The sequence below is a fragment of the Callorhinus ursinus genome, unplaced genomic scaffold (genome assembly GCF_003265705.2).
Source record: "Callorhinus ursinus isolate GAN/ISIS: 27379988/994484 unplaced genomic scaffold, GSC_fseal_2.0 scaffold35, whole genome shotgun sequence".
Taxonomy (NCBI): domain Eukaryota; kingdom Metazoa; phylum Chordata; class Mammalia; order Carnivora; family Otariidae; genus Callorhinus; species Callorhinus ursinus.
The window spans coordinates 4,167,382-4,178,929 of NW_027397097.1; the positions used below are offsets into that span (position 1 = coordinate 4,167,382).

Sequence of the window (11,548 nt, forward strand, 5' to 3'; positions counted from 1 at the left end):
TACAAAAACGTAACTTGTCTGTGTGGTAGGACTGGTCCCTAAAAGGAAATGGGTAGAGTTCCTCATTCAACTTTTTATCATCATGGAATATTGGAGGATGATTGTTGTAGACTAAAAAGCTTTTGTTATTTTTCTCTGTACATACATTGGTCAACCGAATGTTGTGACCTCTGATCTTCCTGTGATCTTTTAGAGCTCAAGTGGAGAAAAAAGAAAACGAAAGCGGGTGCTTAAATCGAAAACCTTTGTGGATGAGGAAGGCTGCATAGGTAAGAAGAGTTTTTGGCTCCAAATCTAGAGAGAGTTATTACCGTAGAGAGGCCGTGGTCTCTTACAGAGTGTGCACAGGACACCCTGCAGTGAGGCCGGGCTGCTTGTCCAGGGCGCACACTCTGAGCAGCAGAGTGCAGAGAACACTACAACCAAAGTCAGAACATGGGTGCTGTGTTTGGGTCATATGCTATAGAAATGCGCTTTGAGATCTTGGATGAAAGTCACATCACCTCTGGTGGGGAGTTTCTTGATCTATGGAATGGATGTAAAATACCCATTTTTGCCTCTATGTGGAGTAGTTAAGATGCAGGTGAGGTAACATTTAAAAACACTTTCGGGGCACCTAGGTGGCTTAATTGGTTGAGCGTCTGACTCTTGATTTTGGCTCTGGTCATGATCTCAGGGTCATAAGATCGAGCCCGGTGTCAGGTTCCCTGTTTAGTGGGGAGTCTGCTTGAGATTCTTTCCTTCTGCCCCTCCCCCTGCTTGCACTTTCTCACTATCCATGTCTCTCTCTCTCTCTCAAATCTTTAAAAAAAAAAAACACACTTTCAAGATGGAAACCATGATACCAACTTAAAATGTTGTTACAGACGTTGAGAAACTTATTTTTTTACAATGGTTGTTTTATATATTTGAATAGTAGAAAAGAAGCCCCCACAGATGATCAGACTCTGAAGAGAGTGTCAAGAACCTTCTTGGTATTTTGTCCCATTTGTTCTACAGAGGGGTTTGACTCTTCCAAATCACTTCCTTTATGTTGCCTGTTTGTAAGTCATGTTAGGTAAAAGCATGTGCTTTCTATGGTGACCTAGAGGGGAATTAGAATTTAGGTTTTGAGTTATAGGTTGATTCGTCAGCCATTGTTGAGGCTTGCCCTTCCCTTCTGCAGTTAACCCACACTTCTGTGGGACTTTCACACTTACAGCCCGATAGGATGTTCCAGTCCTGGTACTGTCCTTTTGTGTTTAGAAAAGAGTTCTGAGCTTAGGTTTGTAAACCCCTTGTTAGTTGGATAGCCCATAATTGTAGTTTCTCCCTTCCTGCGGCACTTGCTCTCCCAAAGAAGTATTTTTGCTTTCTTGATTTTCCTTTTCTGGTTCAAACTTTCGTCTTAAAAAAATTGATCAACTCTGAAGAATCCACTTTTCCTAGGATATGTGGTTGTTAGAGCTAGTGTGAACTCCATCTCATTGTTCCCCACCTCCCACTCCTCTGAAAACACCTGTGCCATTTTAATTGTAGCATATGATTGGGGAATAAAATTCCTTACATGTGGAAATTTGTCTTTTCAGTGCCAAAATTTTTTGTGAGCTTATGAATTCCAGACTTTGAGTAGGGTTGGTTTTTTATTTTTTGTTTTGTTTGCTTTCAGTCTTTTAAGAGTGTATTTTTTAAGCCTTTTGGTTTGACTGTTGATGATATATATATTTACTATTGAAGTTCTTATTTTTTTTTCTTTTAAATTTAAGAGGACAAAAGCATCACTGCCAGTTTTTTCCTCCTTCTACCCCAAAAGAAAAATGTCAGATATATCATTGTGAGCATTCACTGGGAGTTTGTGGCTAATTACCTATTGCTTTGTTCAAAACACAGCACTCAAGTTTGGGCCAGGTATAGGATGTGGATTTTTTGCACTCCTGTCTCCAGACAGGACTATTAAGAGCCTTGGATGCAACAATGAAAACTGTGCTCTCATAGCACCTTTTTTTTTTTTTTTTTTAAGGTTTTTAGTCCAAGCTCAACCTAATGAATCCTGGCTCCTGTTACCAACAAAGGAGTTGTGCTTTCCTCTCTCTGTTCAGACTATTCCAAGTGTACTAGCACAGGGGGCTTACCCTGTCCTCTGCTGGATCAGAGTTGGTATGGGGTTTTTAAAAACTGGTCTTTCCCTTTCTGTGAGTTTGCTGCAGGGACTGGGGACTTGAGCCCCTGAGATAAGTTTGGGGTAGACTTCTAGACATGGTGCATTTCTAAGAGCAAAACATTGTTTGAGTAGAGAATAATTCTGTGTTACCCGTGTAAACTGGGATCTTTTTTATGGCAGGTCAGAACCGTTGCATGTTACTCAGTTAAAATAAAGGTTCTGTGTCTTTTAAGTTGAAATCTCCTTTGTCCTGTAGTTTGAAGTAATACAGCTTTGAATATAGAAATCCTTCTTTTAGCTCTTGAGGTGTACCAAGTGTGCTGCTTAAGAAATTTTGTTGGTGTTGCCCTGACTGGTTTTTAACTCCCCCAAGCAGTGCATTGCACAGAATTGGCAATGAGACAACCAGTGGTTTCAGTAATAAGTAATGAAATAATGAGCTAATTGATGTTGGAGTTCAATATTATAGACCTGCTGCCATTTGAATACAAAATATACCTTATGAAGGACCAAGTCTTATACCACCAACTAGTAGTAAGTTGTTTCTTTTTTATATCGACATGGGACTCTTCAGACTTTCCTAATTTGAGATTTTGAGTAAATAGCAGCTCATAAGCTTGTTCCAATAATCCAGTTACATAATGCTTTTCCATTTGCCTATGAGATGGTGGTGGTATTCAGGGATCATAATTGCTGAACTAATAGGTATGCCATGGGAATTCTCTAAGTATCTTAGAGCAACATTTCTCAAACTCGGCTGAGTATATGCATTACTTGAGGATCTTGCTAAAGATCAGTAGGCCCTCGGGCAGGACCTGAAATTCTGAATTTCTAGTAAACTCATGGGAGATTCTAATGTCACTGGTCTGTGGAAGACAATTGAGTAATAAGGCCTTTGAGAACACTTAATATATATATTTAAAGCTTATCAGTGTTTTTAGCCTCTAAGTTGACAGGAATCAGCAAAGTGAATTCTAGGCTCATGAAAGTAATGACAAATCCTAGCAACTCTTTAGGAGGGAACCATTAATTATGCAACCTTAATGGGATTAGATGGGATATGGAGAAGGGATGCTCCACTGGCAACAGCCAGTTGACCTCCAACATGGCTTTCCCATTGTGAGGGGCGGGGAATAGCATGGAGGGTTACTTGCCTAAGATTACTAGGTGTATCCGTACCTTCCGTGAGGCGGTGTTATCCCCATTTTACAGGGGAGGAAAGAACAGTGATTGTCAAAGTGTGGTCCCCAGATCAGCAGACCAGCATTCCCTGGGAACATGTTAGAAAAGCAGATTCTCAGGTCTATCCCCGACCTACTGAATCTGAAACTCTGGAAATAGAACCCAACTCTATTTTAACAAGCCCTGCAGATGATCCTGATACACATCAAAAGTTTGAGAAATATAAGTGGCAGAATAGATGTTAGAATGCAGATATGTTTGATTCCAAAGCCACTGCCTCTAGAACAGTTTGACTAATATATTTTATTAGAAAGAACAATCAGTAGTTAAGTGCTTAAAACTATTATTGTTCTTTAATGGGAAGAATACCTTTCACTTCAATCGCTTGAGCATTTATTATGCATACTAGGTTACTGTGTTCAGCGAAGAGGAGATGTTTTCCTTTACTGTTTCTCTTCATCCTCCTGCTGCAACCAGGAAGGCTGAGAAAGAATTTAGATGTTAGTACAGCTGCTGCAGCTCTCTCAAGTCACAGGAAGGTGGCATTACACTGTTTCTCGTGTTTGGTTTGTGCACTGCAGTCATACTGAAGAGACCCTCATCAGTTCTGTGACATCATTGTCCGAAGTTAGTGCCTGTGCCCTTTTCAGTGTCTTTGTACTAACTGCTCACTTATCAAAGTTTCCATTAGGAAGGGATCAGTGGATATTATTGGTATAAGAAAAGGCAAACTATGCCTTTGGCTGATAGGGAGTTCAGAGAATTGGTAACTTTGTTTCTCATTTTACCACTGTCCTTACTTAAAACTATCTAGTTTGTCATATGATTGAATTCGCTTGAGGCAGTTATCTTCATGATGTAGACCACTACTAAGTCTTCGGTCATTCAGAACTAAGAACTGAACAATTGAGTAATCTACAATTCTTTGTACTTTGGATGTGCAGAGTGGATGATATCAGGATAGAGCTAGCCAAGAGGGTCCGTAACTATGAGCCTGGTTGGACAGGATGGGGACTAGCAAATAGAGAAGAGATTAGGGCCAGGGAAACCAACAGTGGAAATAGGTAGGCACTGTTGGTCAGGGAAGTGAAACTGAAGAAGTTAGTCAAAGCATGGAGGTAGAAGTAGGTGTTTGAGATATAGACAGTTCCCCTGCAGAGTTCTGGAAGTTAGCTAGCATAGACCAGGACCCAAATGCAGAATTTGGGCAATCAAATGATAAGGGCCCATTGAAAGGCGGGGGACATAGCATGAGACAGTAAGGTCGAATGTTGTTTCTGAACCCCAACTAGAGATTGTGTGAGCTCAGGTTACATACTTCCTACCTGTGGCCAGATGTGATCTTCCAATGGGAGAAAGCTTCAGGACTAGGAGAGCACACCTGCCTTTATCAGAGGATCTAAGGGAATCAGAGTGAACAAGACATCTCATTCTCTTAAGGTAGTATCCTAAATGACTCGACCCATTCCTATCCCATTTTTTCCTTATTCTGCCAGTGACTGAAAAAGTCTACGAGAGTGAATCCTGCACAGATAGTGAAGAGGAGCTTAAGATGAAGACCTCCTCTGTACACAGATCCTCTACTATGACTGTGAAAAAAGAACCCAAAGAAGAACGGAAGGGCCCAAAGAAAGGGACTGCTGCTCTGGGCAAAGCCAACAGACAAGTGTCCATTACTGGCTTCTTCCAGAGGAAGTGAACTGCCGACTCTGTTAAGTCAGAGACATGGAGTGGTCAAAGGAGAAGACCAAGACAGACACACTCTCGCTTACTGTGTAAGTTCATCTTGTGCTGCACCTTGCCTCTATCAAAAGACTTCTTCCATCCTGTGAGGTTTATACTGTTTCTGGTTTTTAACCAAAGGGAAAGCACCTGGAAGCAAGAGGCAAAAGAATATTTAAGAAGCTGTTGTGTTCTAAGGACATTTTTTTAAGCACAATCTTTGGCCTGTTCTGGAGAAGAATTCACTCCAAAAATAAATTGGAACAGGTTTCAGAATTATCACTGAAGCCATTTAGTTGCTAATTCACTGGGCCTTACCCACTCTGTGCCCTGAGCACTTACGGCTGGGGAAGTATTCTTCCTTGTTCCTTTGCATTCTCTGGACTTGTGTGGGTCTTCATTTATCCCTGATTTTTACTGGACATGTTTACCACTCCCCCTATAATCCCTTCCCCACTACCATACTTCTGTATGAAGCCATTTTCTGTAAGTCTTTTAAATCTTGGTTGGACTAAAGGCTGAAACAAAAATCTCCCTGTAATCCTCTAATCCTCTCTTCCTCCGTTATAAAGTACACTGACTCCTGGCTACGGACCAGCACATTGCTTGTGTTCTCCCCCTTTCACAAAAGCTCTCTGGACCTTCATTTGCAATTAGTAGGTAGGGAAAAGCCTCAGGCAGAGCACAAATAGAAATGTAATGGTGTATTCAACTCCATCAGAAATTACTTAGTGTCAGCTTTGATGACGGTAGAGGCCTTGCCATGTTGCTGACACAGGGCATGCTTTACACTGCTCTTTGTGATTTTTGTCTCCTCCCCTCTCCCACTCTCAATATCTAGAGAGTGAAACCCAGGCAATGAAATGGAGGCTAAAAAGAGAAATCCCTTTCCACATGCAGAGTACAATAGTTAAGAAAAATTTCTCCTTCTCGAGGAACCTGAATGTTCAGAAACAGCAATTTTCCAGGAATGTAATGGGGGAGATAAAGCACACATTTTTATACAGAGGTTGTTCATTTGTATTTTTAACCCTCCCATTTGCCTAAAAATACGGGCTGCCACAAGAAAAGAGGGAGAGACAGAGTTGTTAATAGGACTAAACAGCAAGTAAAACATTTTCATTTGTTACTTATGGAAAATCATCTATTCCAGTGATAACTTTTAAGCAGTTTTCATTATGGCTGGATAGTGAGCTCAGTGGATTGAGGGGGTGTGGTGGTGAATCCTGCACAGTGAGTTCCGGGTGAGGGAACGCAGGCTCAGCTGCTGGCGTTACTCACGACTGACAGACGAGAGATGTCTAACTTAGCCTGCGTATGTCGTGATGCAGTCAGCCGTCCACTGTTTAAGATTAGGATTGCGACTGACCTTGTATTAACGTGAATGTCTTCAGCGGCCGTCACCCAGGGCTGTCTAGCCAGGCACCGTGTGGACTTGATTGAGACCAGAAGTTTGGGAGAGGAGTCCTGGCATTATGTCTAGGACTTGAGAAGGCAGAGGCTTTGTGTAGCAAGCAGAGTAAAGGCTGACATATTCCACAGCCCTTTCTTTTTAAAATGTAAAAGGATGGAAAGCCTTGACTTATCTTTACAAAAAAACCTCTGGAGAGTGATCTTTTTTAAATGGTTATTTTTGTCATTGCCTCTAGTCATTTTTCTACAAATAAGAATGGAAAATTAAAGAAAAAAAATCAGTCTATCCTTTTTTTTTTTTAATTATGCTGGCAGCTCTAGTAAAACTGAATTTTGAATTGGAAAATTCTTGGTGGTGGTCGGAGTTCCACCTTTGAGAGGATGATGCAAATCCTGTGATCACTCTACCCATTTTGCTACCTAAACTCTGAGCTGTCTCCCAGGCTTAGGAAGGAGTAAAGTGGTGGCCTTTTTTTTCCTTTTTATACAAAACTCTACCATGTTCTCCACAGGAGTTAAATAAATTCGAGAAGTTGTGTTAAAAGAGTGCTTCAAATGGAATGTCTGCTGAGGCTGTTACTTGACAGGACGGCAGGAGTGTGTGCAGTTATCTCAACTGAACAGGAACAAGGCTGATTTTCAGTTTATATTGTTAAAACTGCACACCCGTAGTCTGAGATGAACAAGTTATTTGCTGCCTTCATCATTTTTTCAACCCCATGGGAAATCTTAGTTTCAGCCAACATCAATTTTTAGTTCGTTTAGGAGAAAATATAGTCCTGATCTTGCACATTGTATTAGTTTGGCTTCATCACTTGCTAGCCACGTGACCTTGGGCACATTTCTAAGCCTCAGGTTCTTTGTCAAAATACAGCTAAAACGAGGTACGATGGATTGTCAAGACTGAAGAAATGTGTCTATATGTCTCAATTTGGTGTACAAGTAGTAGCACGTAGATGCTCTACAATTGGTGGCTTCCTTCCTGATGTGAGAAATGACGCAGTCAGCTACCAGCTTTCCGAAATGTTATCAAGGATAGGAGCCAGATGTTAGACGCTTTCAAAATCATCATTCAGGCTATAAGTGTGATCAAACGGAGATGATAATTGTCCAATTTTATGAAACATTTTCGAGAATAGATACTTTTCTTTTGAAAGAAAGTGAGAATCCTTGGCTGTATTTACTGTTCATGAAAACGTGTATGTGTATCTACTATGCGTCAGGCCTCTCTGACCTGGGCACAAGAGGCTATGTATAGTAGAGTTCTATGCTTGTCTACAGGATCTAGTGGAAGAGACAAGCCAGTAAAATGAAATTATAACGTCCCATGGTGAATGCAGTGACAATTGAGCACAGGGTTCTCTGAGAGCCCAGGAGGCTGGACATTCTTTCTGGAAGAGAGAAAGCTAAGCACATATTTGAAGGATGAGTAGGATTTTACCAAGCAAAGAGGAATGGAGAAGATTTTCTAGGCAGAGGAGCATGGCTTTGGGGGGAAATGGCTGGTAGACTTTGGGAGTAGGGAGGAAATGTATTGAGAAATAAAGCTGGGGTCCTGCTAAGGAGTTTGGATTTATTTGAAGACTGTGAGGGCCAACTGAAGAATTTTAAGAAGAAGAATAACATTAGAAGTTGATTGTCATTTAAGAAGACAGCTGGCATTTTCTTTGATTTTTGTATGCCATGTAGAGAGTCTCTCTACCCACACACACACATTGTATCTTGGTTCTAGTACTACTAAAATTAAAGTTTTAATGGGATTAAAGAAAAATGTCAGTGTTAAAACGAGGCTGCTTAATTCTGGCAGCCAGTGTAGACATTTGCAGTATTTCCCTTGTCTTCCCCCATCAACACAGATTTCTCTAGCAGGAGTCATTTCAGTTTTTTAAAACTGATTTCAGAAACTGGGTCGTTCTCTGACACTCTCAAGAATGTGTGCTTCTCCTCAGCTCCCTGAAAAGAACTGAGGAGGGGAGGGGGGACGAGTGGAACAGTTCTATTTCTTTTCTATCTTTGTTTCTCTAAGAAGACATTAGTTATTTTACAGGAGAGAGCTGAAGAGAAGGGCCATAAAAGGAAACTAAATAGTTTCTCCAGGACAAGAGTAGAATGAGTGCATAATAACGTATTTGCCAGAAACGTACTCTGTGTCAAGGCTCGTTTTGGTAAACTTGTCTCCTTTCATTGGTTCCGGGATCTCAGTGTGCTGTAATGTAGCTTTTTACCACCATGAAACATTCTGGGGCTGCCTCGTTTTGTTGTGAGAAGGCAGTATTGCTTTCTGAGTTATTGCCCTGGCGGCTCTGTAAATTAGCCCATGCTGTCACCATGCCCTCTGTGAAGGGCACATTGTACCCAAATGACTGCATTTAGGATTGACTCTTGCCACTCCCTGCTGCATGACACTTCTCACCACTTGTATCTGTGTCCAGTTTTTTTGTGTGTGTTCTTAAGTGTGGGCCACCCACAGACTGCCACCCAGGCTCTTTAGCCAGAGAAACTTGGTAAGGCTTCAGATCCAAACCCACCTTAATTCTAGAATTGCCCTTTTCATTTCAAACTCTAAATATTGTCTGGCTCCCCCACACCATTCCTTCTCTTTTTCTCATTTGCTCTTGCCAGACTTCTTGTTTCTTGAGGCTTCACTTTGGCTTATCCCCCTCTTTTTTTTTTTTTTTTTTTTTTAAATACTCAAAAGTTCCTCATAGCTAGTCCTTCTTTGACTTCTTTCTTTTGGTCTTTCAGGCTTTCTTCAGGTTCTTTCACATCTTTTACTGGACTGCTCTTAAAGAATGGAAAAACCATGTTGTTTAATAGCTGCTTTGGATCATTCAAATCCAAAGTGTCAAGCAGTTGTTGAATGCTCGTTATGTTTACTTCTGGATAAGATACTTTAGAGATTGCAAGAGCTCAGAGGTTACCGTTTTGGAATGGCAGGACATGCACACTAAATAGCATTATGTAGCAGTGGAGAGGACGCTTAGAGGAGTGGTAGACAAGGGACTTAAAAATTCAGAAAAGAACCAGGGTAATCATAATGGGCAACATTTCATAGTCCCTTGTAAGAACAACAGAGGATTTAACTCAAGACACAGGCTGAGGGAGGTTCACCATTTTAGTGGATTTTATTTAGCTGTTTGAATGCCACTCATCATTTACACAGTCATGGTATAAGTTACCCATAATTAAATGAACCTTTAGTGGAGTTATTTCTGTCCTATCTTAAGAATGAGACTTTTTTTTAAAGATTTTATTTATTTATTTGACAGAACGAGAGAGAGAAGGAGCAGGGGTAGGGGGAGAGGGAGAGAGAGAAGCAGACTACCCGCCGAGCAGGGAGCCCAACATGGGGCTCAGTCCTGGTACTCCAGGATCATGACCTGAGCTGAAGGCAGATGCCTAACTGAATGAGCCACCCAGGCGCCCCAAGAATGAGAATATTGACAAGAAAGAAGCAGGTACCAAGGATTATTCCCAAAGGCAGTTTATGGGATATATATTGGATTAGCATTAATTCAACTCAGTTTTATGCATGCTCAGTTTTGGCATACTGGGGAAGCAGGGTGCTTTGATGGAAACCGCACAAGTTGGGAGGCACAGAGCTCTGGATTCAGACTCTAAGGCACTGACTTTAGGTAAGGTACTCATCCTCCAAGAACTTGTTTCCTCATCTTTATTTTTTTTAAAAAATATTTTACTTAATTATTTAGAGTGAGCACATGAGTGGGGGCAGGGGTGGGGGCAGCGGGAGAGGGAGAGAGAGAGAATCTCAAGCAGACTTCACACTGAGTGTGGGGCCCAATGAGGGGCTTGATCTCATGACCCTGAGATCATGACCCGAGCTGAAATCAAGAGTTGGACGCTCAACTGACTGAGCCACCAGGTGCTCCTACTCTTCTTTACAATGAGCTACCACCTACCTTAAAGGGTTTTAAGGCCTTAATGAAATACTCCATAGGTAGCTCCTAGTATTTGGACATATATTAAACTCACACAAAACAGAATAACACACTTTTGAGCACCTACTACGTGTCAGGCACTGTTCAGGTATGTTAAGAAATGTTAACTCTTAATGCTCATAGCAACCCTGTGAAATAGGTACTTTTATTCCAGTTTTACACATGAGGAAACTGAGGCAGAAAAGTTAAGTAACTTGTTCAAAGTCACAGAGTTAGCAAGTGACACAGAGCCAAGATACAAATGTTGACAATTTGGCTTCAGTGCCTGCAGTCTTAACCAATATGCTATCTTGCTCTTGGTTCTATATTAGTTCACACTTTGATACTGCCCAGTGATGATTGATGTTCATTTTTGTAAGTGAAAGTACAACTAGTTGTTCGGTTTCCAGATTGTGAGATGTGAAGGCGATCTTAATGTTTATCTAACTCAACCACTCATCTGCTGCTTGAGTCCTCTCTACAGTATTGCTGCCAAGTGGTCTTGAATCTATAAACAAAGATTCCATTATGCTCAATATACCATGCTTACTAAATTACCAAGTTAGATAAGTAGACTAATAAATGTTAAGAAGAGTTTAAAGAGAAGCTAGAATGAAATAAAGTTCTCTGATTAATTTAAGATCACCAGGAAACTCTTCTAAATAGAGCATAGTTCTCTAAGCAATGCATTTAGTTGGTTTTGGTTTAAATTAAGAACACTGTTTTTCTTTGAAAAAAGATTGTCTAATTCGTGGCCTTGCCTTTGACTTAACCTTGTAAGAAAATCAAGAGGAAATTTGGCATTTTTTATCCTATTTAAGCAGGCTCACAGGTGGAGAAGTAGCCCCTGAACATTTGTTGCTCACTGATTGCACTGGGGTAGGACAAGGCAGTGTTTTCCATTTTGAATATCAAAACCAGGTTTGGGGCACCTGGATGGCTCAGTTGGAAGAGCATGGGACTCTTGATCTCAGAGTCGTGAGTTCAAGCCCCACATTGGGTGTAGAGATTACTTAAATAAATACAACTTTAAAAACAAAACAACAACAGGTTTTTCTAAAAGATGTGTGAAGAATATATGAACATAGCATAATCATGGTATGTTTTATTCTATCCTGGATGGGATGTACAGGAAGCAGAACCATTTTTCTGC

General features: G+C 40.9%; 1 protein-coding gene across 5 annotated transcripts in view; it reads left to right on the forward strand.

The window, feature by feature from the left end:
• Positions 1-5,574, forward strand: part of POLD3 (DNA polymerase delta 3, accessory subunit) — a 62,725-nt gene extending 57,151 nt beyond the window's left edge. For all 5 annotated transcript variants that reach the window (XM_025848452.2, XM_025848454.2, XM_025848455.2 and 2 more), the window contains 2 exons: positions 194-269; positions 4,819-5,574. In XM_025848452.2, the coding sequence (XP_025704237.2) occupies positions 194-269; positions 4,819-5,021 (279 nt within the window). In that variant the 3' untranslated portion in view covers positions 5,022-5,574. The remainder of the gene's footprint in view (positions 1-193; positions 270-4,818) is intronic.
• Positions 5,575-11,548: the final 5,974 nt, after the last annotated feature.